The 24890-nt window shown below is 39.4% G+C and overlaps 1 protein-coding gene across 4 annotated transcripts in view; it reads left to right on the top strand.

Moving 5' to 3' along the window:
- Nucleotides 1-24890, top strand: part of TAMM41 (TAM41 mitochondrial translocator assembly and maintenance homolog) — a 31507-nt gene that overhangs the window by 1994 nt on the left and 4623 nt on the right. For 2 of the 4 annotated variants that reach the window (XM_031955302.1, XM_031955306.1), the window contains exons 3-7: nt 4111-4203; nt 11800-11950; nt 15221-15366; nt 20552-20717; nt 21974-22036. In XM_031955302.1, the coding sequence (XP_031811162.1) occupies nt 4111-4203; nt 11800-11950; nt 15221-15366; nt 20552-20717; nt 21974-22036 (619 nt within the window). Of the gene's footprint in view, nt 1-4110; nt 4204-4696; nt 5142-11799; nt 11951-15220; nt 15367-20551; nt 20718-21973; nt 22043-24890 lie in introns of those variants that run through there. The other 2 variants (XR_004232390.1, XM_031955312.1) reach the window with 2 other exon arrangements.

The raw sequence follows: 24890 nt of genomic DNA, 5'->3' as shown, positions 1-24890 counted from the left end.
AGACTGGAATTCTTAGGGGTCTTTTTGACAATTGGAACATAAGGTGAACAAAAATGAGAGAGGAGCTGGGTACAAAGCCATCTGTTTGGCTTCAGAGCTTTTATAACTTCTCTTTATAGAGGGACTCATGGGTACAAAGTTCTTTTCTCTTAACTGTGAAGCAAGCTATTTAAGTATTATCTCCATTTTACAAATGAGAACTAGGCCTGAGAAAGGTTAAATAATTTTTGCCCATTGCTACACAGCTAAGCAGCAGAACTGTAACTGGAGGCCAGGATTTTTTTAGTCTAAATCCAGGGCTTTGTACATTTTTTCTCCTGCCTCAGGTCTACCTTCAAAGGCAGGAATACTTACAGGGAAAGTGAAGAGGTTTGGTAGTCAGTGAAAGCAGAGTAGTCCCTGCTAAGCAAAGGCCACCACTAACTATATGAGAAGTAGTTCATCAGTGGGATTAAAGGGGAATGACTGCAGATAAATTAAATTCTAAAAGTCACTTCATCGTAAAGAAATATTCTTGGTGTCTGGTGTTCCTCTTTGCCATCAGAATTTATTTGAAAAGTCCTTATTTGTTTGTCAACTTGTAACTATTAAAATGTATCTGTAATAGTAGGACTTTAAGAACTGAGAGGCAGCTTAGAGATCATTTCATCCAGTGCCATAATTTTACAGATAGGAACCTTGTTGTTCTGAAGGACATGCCCAAGGTTTATGGAACTAATTAATGGGAGAGACACAAGCAGCACCCAGATCTTAGGGCTCTCAATTTGAGATTCTTCCTTCTGCACCACCAGCTTGTTTGAAGGTGGGAGGATTGGGCTTAGCATTGTCTGGTCCTTTCTGGGTTTTTACAATTTTTTTTTTTTTTTACACAATTTGCAAATTGTGATTTGAAAGAAATTGTATGTTTTCAAAATGGAGAGGTCAGGTTCGATTTAGAAGATGACAAATAAGACTACCATTCCTTGGAAGCAACAGAAGCCAGTGGGAGGGCACTAAACCTGACTCAACTTCCAGCTCTTCTTTTGCTTCTGAGACCATGGACAAGCCCCTTTACCTCGTGGGCCTCAGCTCCCTCCTCTGTTAGGTGACCTCCTAAGCCCTTTGTAGCTCTAGCCATCAATGTAGCTGCCATCTTGGTCAGAAGAAGTGACTCTCACATAGCACTTCACCACCACATAACAGTTGCCAATAGTTATGTCTGATTACTCTTGGTTTCTCATTATTTCCAATGACCCATTGCAGGAGCCCTTCATTTACAGATTCCTTTAGCATTCCAGGATAATACTATAGAAGCCACTGAGTCACAGTAGTTAAACCAATGATGGTTTCATAAGTGTCTCCAGCCTTACACCCTTGCAGAATGCAATCATGCCTCCATTCCCTGGTGATTTCCAGCACTAAGCAGAGACTGCTATAGGTTGGCTTTCTGTAAATCCAACAAGGCTAGACCCTCTATCACCTCTTCTGCTCTTCCCAGTGTCTGCAGTCTGCTTCTCCCACCATTGCTTAATATTGACAAGCTAGGATGGCAAGGGGCCCACAGTGCTGTGGCCTGTGCTGAAGCCTGCACTGCTCTTTCTCTCACCCCCATGGTGCTCCCTGGTTCCTGCTGCCCTTTAAGATTCCATGCTTCAGGGACACAAGCACTGGATTTGGTTTCGATCCAGCCTTACCTACCTGTCGTTTCTCTTCTCTGGACCTCATTTTTTTTCATCTGTAACATGAGTGATTTTGATTAGATGAGATATTCTCTTCTTTGTGTTACATACTCCTCAGAATCATGTCTTTAAATACATAAGATTACAAAGAAAAACAATTATATTAACATGGAGTTCATGGACCCAAGGTTGAGTGCCTAGACTAAAATGATCTAAGTTTCCTTCCTGCTCTAAATCCTCAGATATGAGAAATGAGTATGTATTTGTGTGTGTGTATGCCAATACGGATAAAGAATGAATCTATGATTTTGTTGGTATGCAGTCTCCTGTGTGAGGAAACTCCTACCAAAGTGAGCTGGACCTTGCTAGATGCCAGAACTCTCAGATAAAGTGACAGGGTTTCATCACCAATGTGTATTAGAGACAGAATTGGAACTCTCCGTTTTCCTGGCTTTGAATTTCTTTCTCTTTCCATCACATCAAAATGTCTTGTGTCCAAATTCTGGCTCCATCAATATTTTAATAGAAATTATTTTTGTATCTCCAGTATAGACCAGAGATAGTCTTGAAAAGCCAGCTATAGAATCAAATGCTGTATATTGAACCTTCTTTCTAGTAGCTTTCACATTTAGGAATTTGTGAAAACATATGAATACAATTTCATAAACAAAAGTACATATTTTTATGATTAACATAAACTATGGACGGATCACATTACCTCCCAGACCTTGGTTTTCTCATCTGTAAAAGAGGGACATATCCTATGTGTCTCCCACATTGGTTCAGGAGAAAACTCTATGTAAACTAGTTTATGATATGGTCTCTGAGCCTGCATTTTGACCATTTCCCTGTGTTCTTGGGATAGAGTGCTAAAAATGCCCTCAACCTGGCCATTCCTCATGTTGGATATGCTGCTTTTATTTTCTTCCACCATTCAATGGGTTAAAGAAGGTCCCTCTCTTAGATTGTGTTTCTCAGATTGTCATCTTGCCTTTTAGCCTTCCCCACTCCATGCCTGCCTGCCCACTGACCCAATACCCAATGCAGTATCCCACCCAACTAGTCATTGATAATGTAAGAATATCAGTGTGTCATTTGTTTCCATTGTCAGTAAGCATGTGAGGAAGCTCATGACACACAAGAAGCCTCATTTTTCTTTGTGACTTGTATTTCAACCACTATACTCAACCAGTGCCATTCTTTGTTAGACTCTCCACTGTCCCCCATCAGAGGAAGTAAAATCCTCTCAGTTAATGTTCTCTTTCCAGACAACTAGTCTCATTTGGGTTCTCCAATGTCCATCCCAGGTGCTCAGGCCTTTGGTCTCTGCCTTACTCATTATTCTTTCATCTCCTTTAGCTCTTTAGCCAGGCATTTTTTTACTCAAACATACTTCTACCAGCTTATGTCTTGTCCGGAGTGTAAGCTTGGTTAATACATTTCTAAATCTTTACAAACTAGCACCTCTAACTTCACATGTACAGTAGGCTTATGATCGTTTATTTATATAGGTTTTAAAGTATATAAAGCACTTTCCCTGAAATAACTTGTCAGATGATTTCTGCCTACGACATAAAAGGGAAATTAACATTTAGAAAAAGGGCAATTCGAAGCTTATTTTTACTTTGTTGATTTATTTTTAAAATGTATTTGCACAGAAAGCCAGTTTGTTTTCTCAGTTAACATTATCTTCAGCTTACCTTTAATTTGAAAATATTTTCAGATAACAAACCCTAATGAATACATCCATGTTTATATTCCTAGTACATATAATAATGAACCAGAAGAAGTAGACTTCCTAATCAGAGGTGTGTGGCTGCTTTTTGGACTTAGCAAACCCAAGAAGAATGTTTGGGGGTATGAAGGTATAAGAATGTAACATGACAGTCTGTGAATATTTGTGGCTGAAAATAGGATTATATAAACTAGGAAGAATTACAGCCAGGGTTTATGCTTGTTATCATTGAAATGAAGTTGGCCATAATTATCCAGATGCTTTAGCATTGATAAAGGGAAAAGTTTATTCATTAGAAAAGTATTTGAAAATTCAAGGGTTTTGCAGAATATCAGTGAAAGTTTTAATGCATTGAGAATTACTGTTTGCCATTATCTATAATCTGCACTATCTGGCCTAAGCTATAAGACCATGTTCTATGTCCCTCTTGATGACCCCCAGCAAATCACTGGATCTCCTTGGGCTTCCATGCCCACCGATCTAAAAAGTCTGATTGATTTGAGATTGGACTAGATCACCCACAAGCTCTAAGTAAACCAGCAGATGCTTCCAAAGGCTGCTCCTTTCACTGCTGATGCCTTCTGAGATGATTAGAATGAAGTCAGGCCTTATCTTGAAGAGACACTTTGAGGGTCCCAGGAAACTAACATGGATTCGATTTGTGCATTTTGTGTTTGAACAGGCTAATGGTATGTGTTGTTCTTTTTTCTCCTGCAGCTTATCAAATATGGAGTCATTAGCACTGAAACCCTAATTAAGGATCTGATTAATTGGAATACCTTATATGTTGCTGGACGCCTACAAAAGCCGGTGAGTGACTAAGTGCTTTCTCCTAAAGCATTAACATTAGTTAATGAGTATAAAACTTAGCAATGAGATCCAGGTGGCCCACCTAGCTTTGTCAAACCTTTTTAAGTACTCTCTATTGGTTGAAAAAAGTGGGCTCTGTAGTCAGTTCAGCAACCAATTCACAAAACATTTGTTAAGCATCAGTTTTGTGCCAGGCACTGCTCATTTCTGAAGATGAGTATACAAAAGAAGATTCCCTGCCCTTAGAGTTTATATCCTCACTTCTGCCCATCCTCTTCCCATCACAATGTAGTTGCCAGAAAACCTGTTCCTCTGGGGGCACTGCATCACAAAGGGAGACAGGAGGGATGTGTCCTCTCCTGGGATCATTTTGTTTCTTTCTGTCTCTATAGTCTCTGTACTCAGCACTGACCATGACATAATAGGCACTTGGTAACTGCTTGTTGGATTGGGATTAGATTGGATATAAGGGACAGTGGCAGGGTTGTTGTGGACAGTAAGCAAAGAAATAGGATAAAAGCAATAGGGTGTTTTAAAGGTGAAGGAGAGAACATAGAGCTTGTGAAAATGGGAGGGACAGAAAACATTCCAAATGGTTAGGGCCCTGTCTTGGAAAACTCCCGTGTCTGCCCAATGTATTCCATGGAAATGGCACACCTCTGTCTCAGGGAAATCAGCAGATTTGCCACTGTAACTTATTGTTTGTGTCAACGAAGCTTTCTATCATTTAGGTTCAATAACTTGTAAAGCACAGAGAGGACTGAATAACAAGGATAGCCATGGCTAATGGAGCAAGGAGGTCCCCCTCCCCCAGGGAGGAGCTCCATCCACACCACTGCTGGTAGAGCAGGTGTAGCTGGGCTTCCTGGCATCCTTTGGGCGGCTCCCATTGTGGAGGAGGTGGAGAAGACTGAGAAATTGACTGTATTTCAACTACAGTGAGTGACCTGGGCTTTTCTCTACTGTCCCCCTTTGTGATGTAGTGCCCCCAGGGGAATAATCATGAGCTTATTTGATATCTCTTGTGTTCTCCTGGATATCTCCTATGATCTGATCTGGCCTGTGCTTCTCTCCAGTCACAACATAGGATCCAATCAAGAAGGGGCCTGAGCATTGATAACGTGTCCTATAGATTCAACCTGAAGCTGCATATTCAATTCTATGGCTAAGCCCAGTTTCCAATTATTTTGGAAGATTGATCAGTAAGAGACATCTTCCTGTTATAAGCTCTTTGACACATACAATAAAAATACAAATCCAAACTAGTAAAAGCAGCTGGTTTTTAGTAATGAAAATGAAGTGAAGTATTCTGTTTTTAGAACGGAATTCATCTCTTTTCAAAGAAGAAAAGGATAGTGAACAATCTCAGAGAGTTTAGAAAAATAGTTGAGTCTCTGAATATATGAGTTCTGTCCCTAGGTGGCGGTAGATGGGGCTCCAGCTGGCTGGCAACCTCCACCCAGAAATGATTGACACCCTCCCACTCTGCCCGAGTGGAAGTAAGACCTACTGAGGGCATGGCTGGTGGTGAAAGCAGAAACTTACTTGCAGTTCTTTGCATCTGAAAGGAGAAGATTGAATTCAGTTATTTTGGCTAACATGATTTTGCTATCTTCAGGAGATTTTTGAGTTAGAACCTGTTGAATAGTTAGGAGGGTTGGTAGCTTTTGAAAATGTAAAAGATAAAAGTTTGGAGACATCTGGTTGAAGAGAATCAGCTGTTTTCAAAAAGCAAAATTTGAATAGGATTTTATTGCTTCAAACACCTTTTGTTCGTTGACTACTTTCAAAGACAATTTATTTTAACTTTTGCTTGGTCTTCCTTTGGCAAAAGTTCCTTATACTAGCCTGAAATTTCTCTGCCTCCTCGCCTTTTTGTCAAGCAAAAATATATAAGCAAATTTAAATATTCAAAAAGATGTGTTGAACCTTTTTGTAAATCAATCCTTCACTACTGTGAAGAGTCATCACCTAATTTGTCTGTTTTTTAAGTTTACTAAGGGAAATTCCCCTCCCCCTCCCAGATAATTTTCTTTGATGTATTAGGCTTCACTCAATTGTGATAAAAGAATTTTTTTTTCAAGAACTAGATATTTCATAAAATCAAAATTTGGGGGCTACAGAGAAGACTTTAGAAATCAGCTAGTCTAATTATTCTAAAATCCAGAGAAGTAAAGGAGCATTGCCATTGAAGACTCAAACACAGTTAACTTCATTCATTCCAGTTGTATATCTCTAGAGTTCTCTTTTCCTTCTTTTACATGATACTATGCCATTTACATGATACTTTGTAGTGTCTTATTTAGGTGGAAAAGTCTCAGTAATAATTTTGGCAAGCACTAGTCCCAAGAATGGTAACAGAGAGTGAAGGGACCAGGACTCTGGGTCCTGGTTCTGCCCCCACCCAACAATGGGACTTTAACCAAGTTACTTTCTTTCTCTCTTCCTCAAATCTCCCTATCTTTGAAATGAGAATAATGAGCAAGTAATCTCTGAGATCCCATCTAGTCCTAAAATTTTCCCTTACCTAAAGTTTTCCATCCTTCACAATGGGAATCTTCAGCAATTTTGCTCTTGGTCTAAATGGAAAAGTCCTAAGCACTAAAGCTGTTTGTTTAGTGGTTAAGGACTAGAATACTCACTGGGGCTGGGGCTTCAGTGGTCTCAGTGTTGACAGCATTTTTACTCTTTGAGTTGAGCTCTTCAGGTAACAAAGTTGAAGTGGAAACCATGTGTAGATTTTCCCTTTTCCTGTATTCAAACATGCACACCCATCTTAGTTCCTCTTTTTTAAATACTCCAAGCATAGTAGTCCCACCCTCCCTCAAAAGATTTGCTTTATGTCACCAGGGCCAACATTACCCAGGCAGTTCAGGTCAGGACATCTCTGGTGAGATACAAACATCTATTCACAAATAGGAGAAGTAGGGTTTTTCCCCAGGCCTCTTGGGCATCGCCTCAAGAGGTCACTGGCTTTTCAGTCTGAACACCACACAGCTGTGTTTGGAAGCCAAGTTTCTATTTCACCTAACATTGAAAAACTAGATCAACATAATGGCAGAATCGTCTAAATTTGGCTCCTTAAGTACAGAAACTTTATTTTTCACAATCTTAGCCTATAAAAAACATTTACAATTACCCCAATCCAGAAAAAAAAAAAAAAAAAAAACCTTAGAGAACAAACTGAAGGATTGTTGAACATCAACCAAAAAAAAAAAAATTGGTCTCCCCAAAAGTGCTACTTTGTTTTGTTTATCTCAAGTTAACAAACTAACTATTTTAGTGTCATTGAATTTGTAGAGGAAACAGGCAAAAAAGAAACCAAGAAAGATAACATGCTTTGGTGGGAAATTAACAGGATTACAAATCTGGGGTTCTAGGATCTTCCTACTAGCCACGAGCTGTGTAGCTTAGGGTCAGCTTCCCCAGCACTCTGTATTCTGGGGCTCATCTGTAAGGTAAAGGAGTTAACTACAAGAAACTCTCCAGCTCTAACTCTGTGAACCTGAACCTGATTTGGAAACAGGCTGTTATCCTGACTTTTCCAACTGATTCATGTATCCTTAGGCAAATGGCACTTTGAGTCTGTGACTTGGTTTTGCTATTTGTTTAATGGTTGCTTTTAAATCCTTATAATTGCATAAGTATCTATTAAAATTGTTTCATTGTGGCCTGAAGGTGACAGCATTTTTGCCAAGAAAACACAAGTTCTGGCAGGCCCCATTAAGTTGGGAAAGCTTGAATATGAACCTGGCAGTGGACTCTAGCTTGTGTCAGATGCTCAGTCCACTTAAAAGTTCAGAGAAGTTCTTCATAAGAAGGTCATCCTTCAATCTGAGTTGAATTTTTTCAAACACACTAACTCCTATAAACTATTTCCTAAGATAGTGAGAGGAATTGTAATTTGAATTAGTGAAGGGAGGCAGTGAAATCCCAAGTTCCCAAAGTTTGAAGTAATTACATGAAAGGCACAAGGAAAGAGCAAGGTAATATAATGATAATAATTGCTAACATATCAACTTTAAGGTTTATAAAGCATTTTACAAAATGTTATTCTCACAACTTTAGGGGACAACTGCTATTATCATCATTTCATTCTGTAAAGAAATTGAGGCAGACAGAGGTTATTACTTACCTAGGATCACACAGTTGTTTGAGGCAGAATTGGAACTCCAGATCCAGCATTTTATCCTCTCTACCAACTACAGTAGTTTATGATTGTGAAAGAATTTTTTTCAAAAGAAAAAATTTATAGATACATTTAAACTAAACTTTTTAACCTGTGTTTTCTGCCGCCCCCCCCCCCCCCCCCCGTGAGACAAGTTCTAATAAAAGTGAAGCTCTCTCCCCTATCCTTTCCTTTTTATTTATGTGGTCTTTTGCTTTTAAAACCTCTTATATGAAATTATAAATCCTACTCTCCCAACTCCAGTCCCTTCCTAGTTTGCTTCTTCCCTCAAAAACCTTTTATCTCATTTCATTTCCTCTTTGACCCTTGTTGGCATTAAGGTTCTGAGTTAACTTTTGTTGCTTCTTCCTTATTAAAGTATAAACACTCCATCCTTATGTAGTTCCTTATAATCTCAAAAACATTTTTGGCCATTGTCTGAACTCCTTTGTTCACATTTCAAAGGTTTTACTCAGCTCTGATCTTTTATCAGAAATGTTAAAAAAAAAAAAAAAAAAAATATTGTAAGGTCCATATTCCCCTATAGGATTATCTTCACTTTTGCCCAGTTAAGTTTTTCTTAGTATAAGCCTATCTTTTGTCTTTTGAAATATCTTATTCCAAAATCACCATTCCTTTTTTAGGGGTAGCTGCTAATTCCATGTAATCCTGACTGGCTTGTCAGTATTTTAACTCGTTCTAGCTGTTCATTGTATTCTTTGTTTGATCTGAAAGGTCTGAATTTTGGCTATTAACTTTCTGGGAGTTTTTGTTTTTTGCTTTCTTTTAAGTAGATGATTAAGAAATTGTTTCTATTTCTACTTGCCCTCCTCTTTTGAAAGATCCTAGAAAATTTTCTTTTATGATTTCTTGAATCAAATCTAGATTTTTTTTGTTGGCTTTTTGTTTTGTTTTGGCTTTCTGGTAGTCCAGTATTTCTTAAATTGTCTCCATTTTCCATGTCAGTCTGATATAAAGCACCTTATATTTTTTTTCAGTGTTGAAAAATAAAAATCATTCTCATTAACATTGTTATTAGGATCTTGTCTAATGATAGGATTGATCTATTGACCTTGAGTGGGGGAATTTGACATCACAATCTTGGTCAGAAATTGATTTTTCTTTACTGTAGCATTGGTAATGTCTAGCTTTTTTTTTTTTTTAGAAAAATTCATTAGTAAACATTTTTAAATTGCTATGTGCCAAGTACCATGCTAAATGCTGAGGATACAAAGAGAGGCAAAAAGATAGTCCCTGCCCTCAAGGAGTTTATAATCTAACCAAGGAGACAAGAAGCAAATAAACATGCAAAGCAAGCTGTGTACTGGATAAAAAGGAAATAATTAACAAAGGAAAGGCACTGGAGTTAAGAGGGGTTGGGAAAGGTTTCTTGTAGAAGGTGGGATTTTTGTTGGGACTTAAAGGAAGAAGTAGGAACAGAAAAGGGAGAGCATTCCAGGCATGGGAGTCAGCCAAAGAGAATGCCTGGAGCCAGGGGATGGAGTGCCATTTATGAAGATAACTTGTGGAAGAGGCTTCTCTCATTGAATAGAAAGAGTACATATTGGGGGAGCAAAGTGTAAGAAGACTAAAAAAAAAAAGGCAAGAAAGGCTGGTCATGAAAGGCTTTCAAGGATATTCAGAGCATTTTGTATTTGCAACTGCAGACAAAAAGGAACTACTGGAGTTTATTGAGTGGGAGATAACGTGGAGGAGATATTTTGGAAAAATCACTTTGGTGGCTGAATAGAAGATGGATTGGAATGAGTAGAGTTGAGGCAGGCAGACCTAATAGCAGATTACTGCAATAATTCAGGTGTAAGGTGATAAGGGCCTGCATAAAAGTGGGGTTGGCGTCAGAGGAGAGAAAAGGGGGCTTACTCCAGAGATGATGCAAAGGTGAAATTGACAGACTTTGGCGATAGATTAGGTATAGGAGGTGAGAAATTGTGAGCTATGTGGAGTCACACCTAAATTGTGAGCCTACAGGACTGGGATGATGGTGTTGCCCTTTGTGATAATAAAGGAGATAGGAAGGGTAGAGGGCTTATTGGAAGAGATAATGAATTCAGTTTTGGACATATTGAGTTTAAGACGGATATCCAGTTTGAGACATTTGAAGGGCAGTTGGAAATTTGAGATTAGAGGTCAACAAAGAGATGGGTCAGGGAAAGCATATCTGGGAATCATTAGCATGGAGATGATTATTAAATCTATGGGAGCTAATGAGATCACCAAGGGAAGTAATAGAGAGGGAGAAAAAAAGGGAATCCAAGGCAGAATCCTGAGGGACACAGGTGGTTTGAGAGTGTGATCTGGAGGAGGATTCAGCAAAGGAGACAAAGAAGGAATAGTCAGAAAGGTAGAAGAAAAACCAGGAGAGAAGGTGTCTTGGAAAAGTGGAGAGAAGAGAGGATCAAGAAGGGGAAGTGTCAGAGGCTGCAGAGAGGTCCAGGAGAATGAAGACTGAGCAAAAGCCATTGAGTTTGGCAGCTAAGAGACAATGGGTCACTTTGGAGGGAGCACTTACAGTGGAATGGCAGCATCAGAAGCCAGATTATGAGGGGCTAAGAAAAGTGAGAGAAATGAAAGCAGAGCTCCCTCTATCTCCCTTCTTCCTCCCCCCCTCCCATCTAGCCAGCCTTTTCAAATCTAGCAGGGATAGGAGGTAACAACAACACTTAGTGGTTTGCAAAGCACTTTATTTGTTTGAACCTCACAACAGCCCTGGGAGGTTGGTGCTGTTATGATCCCTATTTTATAAATGAAAAAACTGAAAGAGATAGATTAGTGACTTATCCATAATTACCCAGCTTTGAAGTGTCCGTGTGGCAGGATTCACACTTGCTTCTCACTTCAGTCCATGCTGTCCAGTGAATTCAGAATTTTGGCCAATCCCATTCTGCTTTTTGTGAGAATGTAACTTGAAGGATGTCATACTGGTTATATCTTACTGCTCTTTTAATATTTTATTTTGAATGCAAACACCAGAAAAACATTCCCACACAAATAATAGAATGCATAAAGAGGATGTCCTGTATCTCCATTTCATACTGCTTTTTCAGGGGTTAGGGGGGAGGCAGTTGGGATTAAGTGCCTTGCCCAGGGTAAGAAGCAAGTAACTGTCAAATGTCTGAGGCTGGATTTGAACTCAAGTACTTCTGACTCCTGGGCTGGTGCTCTATCCAAGGTACCACCTAGCTTGCTTTTTTATAAAATATGTCATAAATGCTTCACTTTCCTTTCACAGCTGTTTTAATTGTCTGAACTCCCTCCTGCTCTCACACTGGTTGGCATATAAGTACAGCCAGGGAAGGGGGGGAAGGGGACAGAGTTCAAGGGAAGAAAGAAACAAATTCTGGGCCCTTAAGAGGGGGCAGAGAAAACGAGAAACCCAGCTGTATCCTGTCTGCCCTTCTCCCCCTCAGGTGAGAATCTTGAGCTTGAAGGAGAACGCCGTGCTCCGTGCAGCGCTCGAATCGAACTTGGAAAGTGCTGTCACTGCCGCTTTCCTCATGCTCCCAGAAAGCTTCTCAGAAGAAGACCTCTTTGTGCGGATCGCCGGCCTCTCCTACTCTGGTAAGTAGGGCCTGAGCTCCTGCCTCCCTCACTGGGGCTGTGCCAGCCTGTGAGGCCATCATGGTTCTCTTTCTGGTCTGCAGACTCACACACTAAGGAAGCTGTATGATCTTTACAAGTCATTTCTCTTCCGCTTCCGTTCTCTTAGCTGTAAAATGAGGAGGGTGATGAGTGTAGCACCCCCCTCCTGGGGGTTGTGGTGAGGATCAGATGATCTTTGATTATTTGTCAGGTGCTTAGCACAGTAGGAGCTGTATAAATCTCTGTATTGTTTTCCCTTCCCCGCTCTGGTTACTTCATAGTGTGGCTTTGGAGTCAGAAGACTTGGCCTTAAATCAATTTATAAAGATAATTTCCAGAGGGACATCAGGAATGGCCTCATATAGGAAATGGTACCTAGGCTCAACTTTGAGAAAGTTTAGGGACTCTGTGAGATAGAGTTGAGAAGGGATATATATTCTAGGTGTAGGGTGATGCACAAGCAAGAAGGCAGGAGATGATGTTGTCTATATAGGAAGCAGCTGCCAAGCCAAGCAAAGACACAGAGGCCGGGATACAAAATAAGACTAGAAGAATAGGATCATCTGACTGGTAGAGAACCTTTTTATATTTTAGCCCAAAGCTGTAGGGAGCCAATAGAAGCTTTATGAAGAAGTAAGAGTTGGGGGATTTCCCACCTCTGGTATTTGGACCCTGGGTGATGGATAATGTCCCTCCTTGCTCTATATCCCGGGCCCTTCCATTCCTGCAAGAGTCTCTTTCTCTTCTTCCTATTTGTTTGTACATCCTTTAAGAGCCATTCAAGTGCCTCCTCCTAAGTGAAGTCTTCCAAATACCCTCAGTTTTACTTAGATCCCATTTATTTTCATTTTTCCTGAAGCACATATAGCTTCTACCCCTACAGGTCAGCTCCTAATTATACTGACTCATTGATAATTAGAGATGTTGCTAACAGTTTCGTGTGTTAGAACACTTTCCCTATTAATAAAATGAGATGATTGGATTTGATGATGTCCAAGGGCCCTTTCAACTCTAAGTGCCACAAATCTGTGTGATCTCTCCTCAAGGAGAGATGCCCTGACTGGTAGCTTTCTTTGCCCCATAATTACTAGCTTGAAATCCCAACATATAAAGGTGGCCACCTCTCATGCTTTCCTTTCTCAGTTTCAATAAGCCCAGTCTGAATTCATGTGGGGAAACATGATAAACTACAATGTCATGTTTTTTGTTGTTTATGGCATCTGCTACAATCCAAAAGCACTGATGTTTTATGAAACTTCTGTTTTTATACCTTTCTAGGCTTTACCAAAAAAAAAAAAAAAAAAAAAAAGGCTGTTAGGTTACAGTAACATTGCTAAAGTGTTAAAGACAGAAACCTGGGTAAAATTAAAAATCATGGTGGCCAGATGAATTTGACCAAGACTTTTTATCATATTAGAGCTGTCATCAGATTAGAGAACACATTTACTCTGGTGGCAGATTCTAAGTAGAAATAAGGAGGCTCCCAGCCCTATGACCAGTGGCTGCTTATGTGTCCACATTTCCAAATTTGAGTGATCCTAGAAATTAGCAAAATACTTTCTTCACACTGATGACAGTTTATTTTCCAGACTCATAGACCTAGAACTCTAGACTGTAGAAGTCATTGGATCCAGCCTCATTTTACAGGTGAGGAACTGATGCCCCAAGAGTTAAAGTGGATGGTCCTGGGCCACAGGTCAGGGTTTGAGTTCAGATCTCCTGACTCATCCACTATCATACTACCTCCTTCTGTCTCCTCATCCCAATTGACACTTCAAATGCTACAGTTAATTGGCCAATTTTGAAGTGAGCATCTCAGAAATTAATTTGTCTTATTTGGCAAAACTGAGCCTTTGCTAAGCTTCCAAATGGAGCTTGTTTTGTTTGTTTGTTTGTTTGTTTGTTTTTAAGAAGTTACTTGTTAATTTGTCATTTTGAGAAATGCTCAAGGATGTGATAGAGTACTTTGCCACAGTAGACTCAGTAAAATAGCAGGGAATTCATTCCCTCTAGAACTGACAGGCGAAAAGTCCTTCCCCACAAAAAGAGCTTTCAGGTTTTTGCATTCCTGTATAATCCTGAGAAAGGGAAAGGAAAACTGACTCAAGATCATGTTGATATTTGCATCAGCCATTTCTTCCCCATCCTTCCCATACTTGGTGTCTTCTTTAGAGAAGTGGAAATATTTTTGAGTAAGATGAGACAATGCTTCAAGTTTTGCTAGAAATTCTGGTATAGATTGACTTTGTCCAGATGAGTTTGCCGTGCTAGCTTATGTTTTCCTGAAGTATTTTAGTTTTAAATGATAGAGACACAGTATAATTATTGGAACAAAAAAGAATAAACTCAAAACAAGTAGCCACTCATTTATTATCTGTCATAATGTGGAAAATGCTCACTTTTCTGTCCCCACCCAAGGCCTAAGCAGTCACTAATAGGGCAGTCACAAGGTAAGCTAAATATGGATATCTCTGAATGTAAAAGTATGAATGACTGCTGCTGAGAGCATGTCTCCATGTATTCCCAAATCAAATATAATTAGCTTTTAGATTGTCTTGGGGTGGGTTTCCTAGTATGAATAGTGGAAGAGTTAATGGTACAATTGAAGCATAAATACCAATTTTCAGTATTTCAATGATATGGCCTTTGAGTCTGGAAATGAAAGACTGCTACTTAATGTTCACTGATGGTCAGCACTTTTAATAGGCTACTTCATTTATTTGATTCAGAGAAGAGCTGAACTTTCTTAATGACATTGGTTGGTACCTGAGCCACACAAGTCTAAGCTTTTTTATCCTGCAGAAGTTTAGAGAAAGTGATTTCAATGCCTTCAAATATAAAATGTCTTCTACCTCTGCCTTCATTCACTCTTCCTGGGGCATGAGTTATTTTGGTTTTGAATGTTGCTTTAAAAAAAAAAATGTACTGTGAAATCTGAGCTCTTTTCTTTTTATGAAAACGTTGTGGTTTTATTTTGCAAACTAAAGAGGAGAGAACAAGAAGAATGCTTAGAATTCAGGCCTGTGAGATGGGCCAGAGGGCTTGGTCATCCCTTCCCTGACCTTTCCTTCCTGTTCTCTTCACCCTCTTGCTGCACTGACCATTCTTTCAGTCAGAGAAGTCAGGAATTGTTTTGGTTTGGAAGCTATGGACCTGAAAATGCCCCTGAGCTTTGGGACACCCACTCGTGGAGTGTGGCCTTGGATTTGTGGGTGCTCATCCAGGGCTTTTTGCTTTTGCTATTATTAGGTGACTTCCGGATGCTGGTAGGAGAGGAGAAAGGGAAGGTGGTGAACATTGTGAAGCCCAACATCCCTCACTTTCGTGAGCTCTATAGTAAAATACTGATCAAGAACCCCCAAGTGGTGTACAAGCAGAACCAGGGCAGACTGGAGGTAATGTGTCTATGTCTCTATGTGTCAGCGCCTCAGGACTGATGTTGATGATTAAGCTTGTGCTCCTTACTCAGGCAGGTCACAGCCTATCTTTGACACACTCGATGGCCGTCAGGATTCACTGGGGCCCCAAAATATATCCCCTTTACCCAACCTGGTCATGATGCTTTCCAGTTTGATAGAACTTAGCAGAACTTGAGAAGGCAAGCAATGTGATACCCATAATACATGTGAAATTATGCAAAATATTTTCATATTAACTGTGTTGCCAAAGGGGTTGGGGGAGAGGGGGTGGAACGCAAGAAAAATAGTTATTCTAAAAAGTCTGCTTTAGTCTTCATGCAGATTTCATCAGTTCTCTCTCTGGATGTAAATAGCATTTTATATCTTGTAACAGCATAGTTCAAATGAAACTGTGATCTCACTGGTATGGGTACTCCTAGCATTCTTATAGATTGTAATAAAATAATTAAATGTGTTTGTTTTTTAAAGAGAATGGACTGCTGGTTAGCTTGTGAATCCCTATCATTAGAGATGTTCAGGGATTTATATCCATCTTTTCATGGATGATATAAAGAACTACTCCATTGCATTTTGAAGTTAGCCTCAATCAGCATTTCTCAGATAGTTCTTGGATAAAAAAAGGTTTCTTTGAAGTTGTAATAGCAGATGAGTATCTATAACAATTCTACCTGTTTTGCACTCCATATCATTTGTTGTGAATGTGTCCATTCAGGCAATGTAAAAAATCCTTGGAAATCAGTTGAAATTGAATGCTGGCTGATTGATCTCTTGATTTCTGTTAGTTGAGAATCAGTTTTTATAAATATGTCTATTAATAAATGACTCAATTATTTAATGGTCAGTCTTTCTCAGCTTAGTGCAAGCAAATTAAGCACTATCCATTTATATTCACAGATGTTATTGCGGCAGTGCAATGCATGGATAATTGAGTAAAACTTGGGGAATTTGAATAGTCAGAATAACCAAAGGATTATTAACCAAGGCTATATAAGTGAAATTGGTAACTACAAATAGCTTTTGAATACAGAAGCCCAGATAATAGTGCCTACCTTGCAGGGTTGTTGTGAGGATAAAATGAACTATTTGTGAATCACTTTGCAAACTTTAAGGTGCTATAAGAATGCTAGTTGTTATCTCTAATTTCGGTTTGACATGTATTATACCACCAAAATTTTTTGTTTGGGTTTTTTTTGTTTTTGTTTTTGTTTTTTTGCTGAGGTAATTGGGGTTAAGTGACTTGCCCAGGGTCACACAGCTAGGAAATGTTAAGTGTTGAGGGCAGATTTGAACTCAAGTCCTCCTGACTTCAGGGCTGGTGCTCTATCCACTGCACCACCTAGCTGCCCCTCTAGACCAAATTTTTAAAAATACTTCCATGCTTCTAAGTTACAAAAGCACTTAAACACAAATAAAACTATAAATTCTTTAAAGCAAAAAGTGAGGATCCCTAAACATTGTTGCTAGCTGAACTGTATAACCCCTTGTTTTCTTCAAAAGAAGAGTGCTATTAGTTACTTTCTGTCAATTCTTTGTTTCTATGTGAAAAGATGACTTAAGTGGCCATATGTACTGTTAGAGGGCATGCTACCTACGCCAGTAAGATCACAGATAAACTAAAGAAGGAGAATTCATAAAGGAGGTCCAAGCACAGGGTGAGCCTGCAGGCTCTATGCACCAGTCCTGCTTCCCAAATCTCTCCTCTCGAGTAAATGTTCTCGAGCCCAGCACAGGCAAAAGCACATGTGGACTGGAGCTTAGGCAGTCTGGGCATTAGGCCCAGCTCTTCTCCTAACTAGTCATGCGTCTTTAGACAAAGCAGTCAGTGTCTCTGGACCTTTGCCTTCTCATCGGACAAATGAGGCCGACCAGCTGACCGTAAGACTTCTGCCAACCCTATGTTCAGTGGGTCCATGATTGTATAAGAACAAGTAATGTAACCATCCTCCTGAGGGGGAAATTCTGTTTCATTGTGATGTGATGTGATGTGATGTGATGTGATGTAAAACTGCTGCAGGGCCACCGCCACGTGTGCGAATTCCAAACAGACCTCGACCCCAGTGTGACAGATTTCTCCTCCCTACTTCTTGAGTTTTCTCTGCCCCAAATGCAGGGCCCAGCAAGACTGGAAAGGTTCAGATAGAGGCTTGGTGATAGATAGTGTGCCGCTTGTCCTAATAAGACCACCCTAGCTTAACTCAGAGAGGCTGTAGGGGAATGACTGTTTTGGCCACAGCATCCCTTATAGGTTTGGAGAGAGCCCATCCTTTGAAATCCAGGCCTTCAAATATCAAAAGTATTAAGTAGACCTGGAGTTGGTTCTGCAAGGATTTCTTCTGGCAGCATGGAGGGGAGTTTTTTTTCCATAGGCCTGGGATAGGATGTGTGTTATATGCACCTATAGGCTCAGAGCATTAAAACCAGGAGGAACCTTACAGATCTAAGAGTCTAATTCCTTTACTCTGCATCTGGCAACACTGTGGCCCAGAGTGAAGGAGAAGTTACTTTACAAGCAGTACCAAGCCCTGGCCGGCTTACCCCCTTACAACTGTATGTTAGAGCGTTTTTTGCTGAGGGGGATGCTCAGGGAGTGAGAGAAAGCAAATACACATTTTTCAGTGCTTAGATTTTTGTCCTTTAAATGGTTCATATTGAAACTTATTTAAGACAGATTTAATAGACTACATTGTAAAGATGGCTTATTTAAGACAATTTTAATCAGGATTGATATAATTAAATTTTAAACTCAGCAGTCTCTGTACTGAAGAATTGTTAAGGCATACATGGAATAAATCTCAGACTAAAATTCAAATTATTTATATTTTGATTTTAACATTACTATATGTTATCAATTTGAACAAAGTAATAATAATAATAATCCATGTGTTCTAGAATCCTAGATACTTGTCAATGTTCATTGTTTTTATGGCATTTTTCTCTTTTAAGTTAATTGGTTGTAGTTAGGGTTTGGGTGTGGGTGTGGTAGTGTTCTGCTGGATTTTCTGTACATCTTTTTGTATCGGTTTTTCATAGCTCTTTGTAGTCTTCCTAGTCACCTCTTTTTTTTTTTTTTTTTTTTTTTTTTTTAGCACAATAGTACTCCACTCTGTTAATGTGCCATGATTTATTTAACCATTCCATAATCATTAGACACATGGATGTCTTCCAGCTTTTCACTATTATACATAAAAATAACTGTGTTGATTTTCAACAAGGGCATAAAATTGAAGATTTTCACTAGCATTTGACCTTTTTCTTTACTAAGTCTATGATTTGATTCCATTCTATATGTAGAAAAGAAACAGTTTTAATTAGCACTCAGATAAATCTCTGTTATCAGTGGAGATTGCTACTTCAGGCCTGACCATCCTTTCCATGTTAGCCCCTTATGTTTCGTTAAGTTGCAGGATGCTCTACTCAATGTCGTTGATGGAGATTTTGCTCAATTTCCCTTAATTGAGCAAATTAATTTTCTTAATACTATAATGTAACATTGGTAAATTTGGGCTATCTAACCGTTGACCCTTGTTTTACTGTTTGAGTAGTTCATATTTCTAGTCAAACATTTCTCATAATATCTGTTACTCTGGTTTAATCAGTTAAATAAAAAATTCAGGAAGAATTAGAATATAATTATTCATCTTTTATCTTTGAAGTCATGTCTCTTTGGAAACCCAGCTTTATTTTTTCATTCAACAAATACTAAACACCTACTATTTACATGATCAGGTTATTGTCATTGATGTGGTATTCTAGTAATAAGTTAGGCACTGTGAAGAGACTTATATGACCCTGATACTGAGTGAAATGAGCAGAACCAGGAGATCTTTATACATGGCAACTACAAGATTATACTATGATCAATTCTGATGCACATGGCTTTTTTCAACAATGAGATGATTGAGGCCAGTTCCAATGATCTTGTGATGAAGCCATCTGCACCCAGAGAGAGGACTATGGGGACTGAGTGTGGATTACAACATTGTATTTTCGCCCTTTTTGTTGTTTGCTTGCATTTTGTTTTCTTTCTCATTTTTTCCCTGATTGATCTGATTTTTCTTGTGCAGCATGATAATTGTATAAATATGTATATTTATTTTGGATTTAACTTGTATTTTTACCATGTTTAATATATATTGGATTACTTGCCATCTAAGAGAAGGGATGGGGGAAAGTGGGGAAAATGTAGAAGGTTTTACAAGTGTTAATGTTGAAGAATTATCCATGCATATGTTTTAAAAATAAAAAACTTTAATAATAATTTTTTAAAATAAGTTAGGCACTGCCCATGTGTTCCAGGAATTTGTGGTCTCTTCAGGAGCCTTACAGCCTAGTAAGTTTTGTGAAAGCTGAGAAGTTGTCACTGCTGTCCTGGCCTTTGCTCTGGTCTTTACCAAGGAAGGGTTAACCATGGTCCCCTACATCTGCATATGCTCATATTCCTATTTGCTTTGAAACTGACCAGAGCTACTGTTCCCTTGTGACCAGCCACCAGTTAATTGTCAGGGCTAGCTCTACCCTGTGCCAGCAAAGGGTGCCTTGTAATCTCCCTCTGAGTCAGATTCCCTCATTGAAAGTGCTGCCACTGTCTGCCACCCACTGATTGTATGAACTCCAGACAAACCTTGACTCCAGTGTTAGAGATTTCTCCTACCTACCTCTATAGTTTTCTAAGACTGGAACAATATCTCACTTCAGCGTTTTGTTAGTTCTGCCACTCTAAAATTTGATTTGAGGGGTTATTTTAAAGTTGTTTGGAGGGGAGTGCTAGGATAATTTAGGCTTGCTCTACCTAATTTGCCATCTTGTTTCCAACTCACCTGAAATATGGTATTTAAGAAAATAAAAATCAGTTCCAACTGCAAGATGCTTAGCAAATCCATATGTCAGTTGTCTTAACCTTAAACCTAAAGAATAAAACAAAAACCAGTCTTTGAAAGCAAAATTTTTTTCTCCTATAGGTATGAAACAATATGGAAAAAAAAAACTTTATTAAAGGATCACATAATTCTCTATATTTCTGCATTCAGCCTAGGAAAGAAAGCCTGCTTTCTTTCAGAGGAGTGGTATTTGTAAGTTTCACAGAATAGCTTCTATAGCTCTGGTTACCTTCAAAACACTTCCCTGATCGACTTTTCCATTATTATTGTTATTGTTAACTCAGATAGATAAAAGCCCAGAAGCCCAATTCACTCAGCTAATGACTTTGCCAAAAACCCTGCAGCAAGAAATAAGTTATCTTATGGACACTCCAGGGAGAAACAGAGATGTAGAAGAAACTTTATTACAAGTGGCTCATGATCCTGACTGTGGAGATGTGGTACGGCAAGGTAGGTTTTTTTTTTTAATCTGTTATCAAGAAAATGTTGGCCCTGAAGAAGACAGCTTATGAATTATATTTTTATTTGATCATCTAGAAGGGAAGCATTCTTTTGAAATTGTGTCTAAGGAAAGAAAGCACCAATAATTGGAAATTATTCTTTTACATATACATTTCTTCCTCAATTCTGCAAAGAAATGGAGGGAGATAATGTCTTAGGGCTTGTGATTGTTCCTGGAACTTAATTTACTTTTATCAGTCAATCTGGGCTAGCAAATGGATACATTTTTATAATAACAGATATGTGACTTTGGCAAACTAATAGCATCTAATTTGTCAGTAATAATATCTAAGATTTATAAAGCACTTTAAGGCTTATTATACAGCACTTTATAAATATTGTCTCATGAGAGCCTCATCTTAACTCTGTTAGGTGGGGCCTATCGTTCCCATTTTACAGATGAGATAATTAAAACTGAGAGAGATAAGTGATAAGTCAGGGTCATTTAGCTAGTAAACCAGAGACAGGATTTGAGCCCAGGCTTTCCTACAGCCTTGAATGAATTTCATAAATTATGACATACTTCATATTAGCTTAATAGAGTAATAGTCCGTGTACAATAAGTTTTAGAAACATGTTTTTTTCCAGGGTGTTCATTTTATTTCATAAGATAAGCTAAGAAGGAAACCAAAACTTGAAGATTTGCCTCTTTGGATAGATGTCTTGTCATTCATAGTTCTAGAAATACGATGTAAATGCTATTGCCATTATCTCATGTATATTACAACACATATGAATGTTACCATAGTAAACACTGCCAAATTATCACAGTAAATACTCAAATAAATGAGGACTCACTCTGAATTCATATCTTTTGAAACATTATTAAAAGTCACTGAACAAATGGGGTTTTTGTGGGGTGGTTTTTCCCGTTATATGACCCAGTTTGTAATTTAATAGCTGTTGTCTGCTCAAGTCAAGGAAAGGCTGAAAATATTGTTTTACTTTCAGGACTGTATATATTTGTGGAAGTTTTGTCATTTTGGGAACAGGAACTGTTATTTGGCATCCAGCACTTAAAGCATGTGAAACATATTTGATAAAGATAATTGAATGAGAAGCCTTTAAACAGAGATATAAAATCTATATGACATTGAAACAGAAATCACTTTTGCTAATTTTATTGGGCTCAAGGCAAAATACCTATCTTCAGTTCAGCCTTTCAAATGACTAACATCTATGTTTGATATTCTTCCTTGGCACAGGACTTTCAGGAATTGTGAGACCTTCTAGTGTAATGCAGAGCACCAAAGGGATCCTAACAGCAGGTAAGAAAGAACTTCAGAAATCCCATGTCTGATGGAGCCCTTGATTTGAGGGTTAGCACTGTCGCTGGTCAAATTCGGATCATTACTCTTTTCTAAGACCTTTGCTAAAGGTCTCATTAGTCATTCCTTGCATCAGTTGGGGAGAACTCAAAAAAGGAGGTCATCTTTGAGAAATTATAGTATCCCATGCCTCTGATCTGCTAGCCTCAGGAATCAGATGGTGAGAGGTGACATTTGAGCACCTGGCCTATTTGTTACAAGTTTTACATAACTTTCCAAAGTATTGATCTCCAAAGGTGGGGGCATGCTAGGGCTCGAGGAAGTATATGGTCAACTGGTTAGATGATGAGAAGTTCATAAGCATTTTTTAAGTGCTCTCTATGTGCCAAACACTGTCCTAAGCACGGAGGATACAAAGAAAGGGGGAGAGGGAATCCTGTCACTGCTCTCAAGGAACTCACAAGAAATCTATGGAATCAGGGGGGAAGAGAATCAGCAGAGGGAGGGCATTAGTGTCAAATGGGGAAAGATAGGGTTTCCTGTGGAAGATGGGATTTTATATAAGACTTGAAGGAAGCCAGGAGGTGGAGGTGAGATAGGAAATGGTCAGTCTGAATCAGGTGATAGTCTTAAGCAAGAACTATCTGAGAGGCTGATATCACTGGGTGTCAGAGTATGCAAAGAGGGATGTAAGAGGTCTGGAAAGAGAGCAGAGAGCCATGTGGAAAAGGTGGCTTACGAGGCAAACTGAAGGTTTTCTGTTTGATGTATAAATAGGACTAGGGGACATGGTTAGATGTGTCCTTTAGGAGCATAGGTTCCTCCCCATGAGATCCGAAATACATTTGCCTCAGCACAAGTAACCATTTTTTTCAGCTGTTATGGCTTCCCATTCCCCATCAGCCTCTTCTGCTTGCTCCAGACATTGGCTCCTCAAGACAGTTAAAGCCCAAGGTCATAACCTAGGCACAGGCTGCTCAACCTTAACACCCCCCTCCCTATCCCCCAAATTCCCGGTCTACATCACAGCTATAGCAGCTGCTCCTTGGGTATTGTACAGTAACCAGTGAGCAAGCTCCTTTCTTGTACCATCTGGGGAACAGAGTATGTCACATGGATAGGTTTTGATGGACATTGCCCACCTCATTACATTTATCCCCTCACCCCTCTTTTGTACTTCCCATTTTGGGTGAGGAGATCCTCCTCTTTCTACTTCTTTGGTTTCCAACCTCAAGTATTACTAAAGAGGGCTCTTATATACCACCTGACACATCCTGTGCTCTCATGTATAGAAGGTCATCCCTCCACCCATGCAATTACTCACCTGTCCCTTAAAACCCAGTCTCTATGCCTTCTCTCTAAAGCTCTGTCTCCTGTTAGGCTGCATCTCTACCTTAGTCTCACAATAATACGTGTGAGCCCATCAACTCTGGGAGGACCTTGACTGTACGTTTGCTCTCACGTCTCTCACCTACACTCCTGTAAAGCAAATACTTCCTAATTTGGATTTGTTGAAGGGAAATAGAAGCAGCCATGGCTAAGAGGCTCCTCTCTGAGCTTGGTCTTCTCGAGCCTCGTCCTTTTATAGCTAAGTAGAAGGGAAGCAGTGTTTTGTGAATAGCAAATACACCGCATCCCACTGCATGTGGCATGGCCAGCACTTGAACCCCAAGACTCCTTTTTTGTCCATTGTAGCTACGGCATGTTTCCTCATCTGGCTTAAGATGAGAAGCTGGTTATAAGGGGAAGTTTTATAATTGGTTTTTTATATTTTCTGTTTGTTTGGGGGGATCTTTTATTTGTTTCTTGAGGCGATCAGGATTAAGTAACTTACCCAGTGTCATCCAGCTGGGAAGTGTTAAGTTTCCAAAGATGGCTTTGAACTCAGATCCTCCTGAATTCAGGGCCAGTGCTCTATCCGCTGCACCATCGAGCTGCCCCATTGACTATATATTCTGAAACAGAAGTCAGACCACGTGGTTTGACAAAGGCTAAATCGTTTGCTAAGCCTCATTAAACATTCTTTTCATGAAGATAGGCTGTGCTGAACCATCTAGAACTCTCCTCCACATTGTTTTTTAATACCTAGTTAGAGCTGAATACTGCACTTGGTGCTGCCAGCACGCAGTGAGACCTTGGACTCACTCCCATTTCCATTGTAGCAGAGCTGTCTTTGCCAGCAGAGGGCAGCAGCCAGTGGGCACCTGCCAGAAACCTTGGGGGTGCCCAGGTGGGCTCTCGGATCACGGCGCCAGTGACCTCACCCTTTCCATGAAGAGGTTACATTGTTAACATAGCCAGGCCACAGACATTTTCCCTAAATTTACTTGTAAAAGAGTTAGAGGAAATAAGAAAAGTCTCATTCATTTTCTTTATCCTATCCTGTAGATGGATACTGTCTTTTTTCCAGCTTACATTTTCTGATGGATATTAGACAAGCACTGTCTCAATATACTATTTGAAGTTTATTCATTCTTCTTGACTCTTAAAAAGTTCCTCTTTATACATTCGAATGATATTGATAAGCACTTTCATAGAGATCAAAAGGCTTGACTCTAATGAATTGATGGCTTATTTATACCTTCGGCTCCCTCCCTCCTTCTCTTCCCGACACCCCCCACCCAGTCACTCCCCTCTCCTCCACTTTCTGGCTTACCTAGCAACTTTCTTGGAAGGGAACTTTCCTCTTCCAATTCTCCCACCCCTGAAGTCATCCATACAGCTGATTATTTTGCAACAAGTCTTTTCACTTTTTACTCATCCATTTTCAAGTGGATTAAGAAACCATAGAGCACCTGTTACTTTGTTTCCTTTTCTTTTGTGGACATTTTCAATCCTTTTCCCTTATTTTTAT

The sequence above is a fragment of the Sarcophilus harrisii genome, chromosome 1, assembly GCF_902635505.1.
Source record: "Sarcophilus harrisii chromosome 1, mSarHar1.11, whole genome shotgun sequence".
In the NCBI taxonomy this organism is placed as follows: domain Eukaryota; kingdom Metazoa; phylum Chordata; class Mammalia; order Dasyuromorphia; family Dasyuridae; genus Sarcophilus; species Sarcophilus harrisii.
Note: the sequence above shows the minus strand (reverse complement) of the source record. Positions and strands in the feature narration are given on the sequence as shown.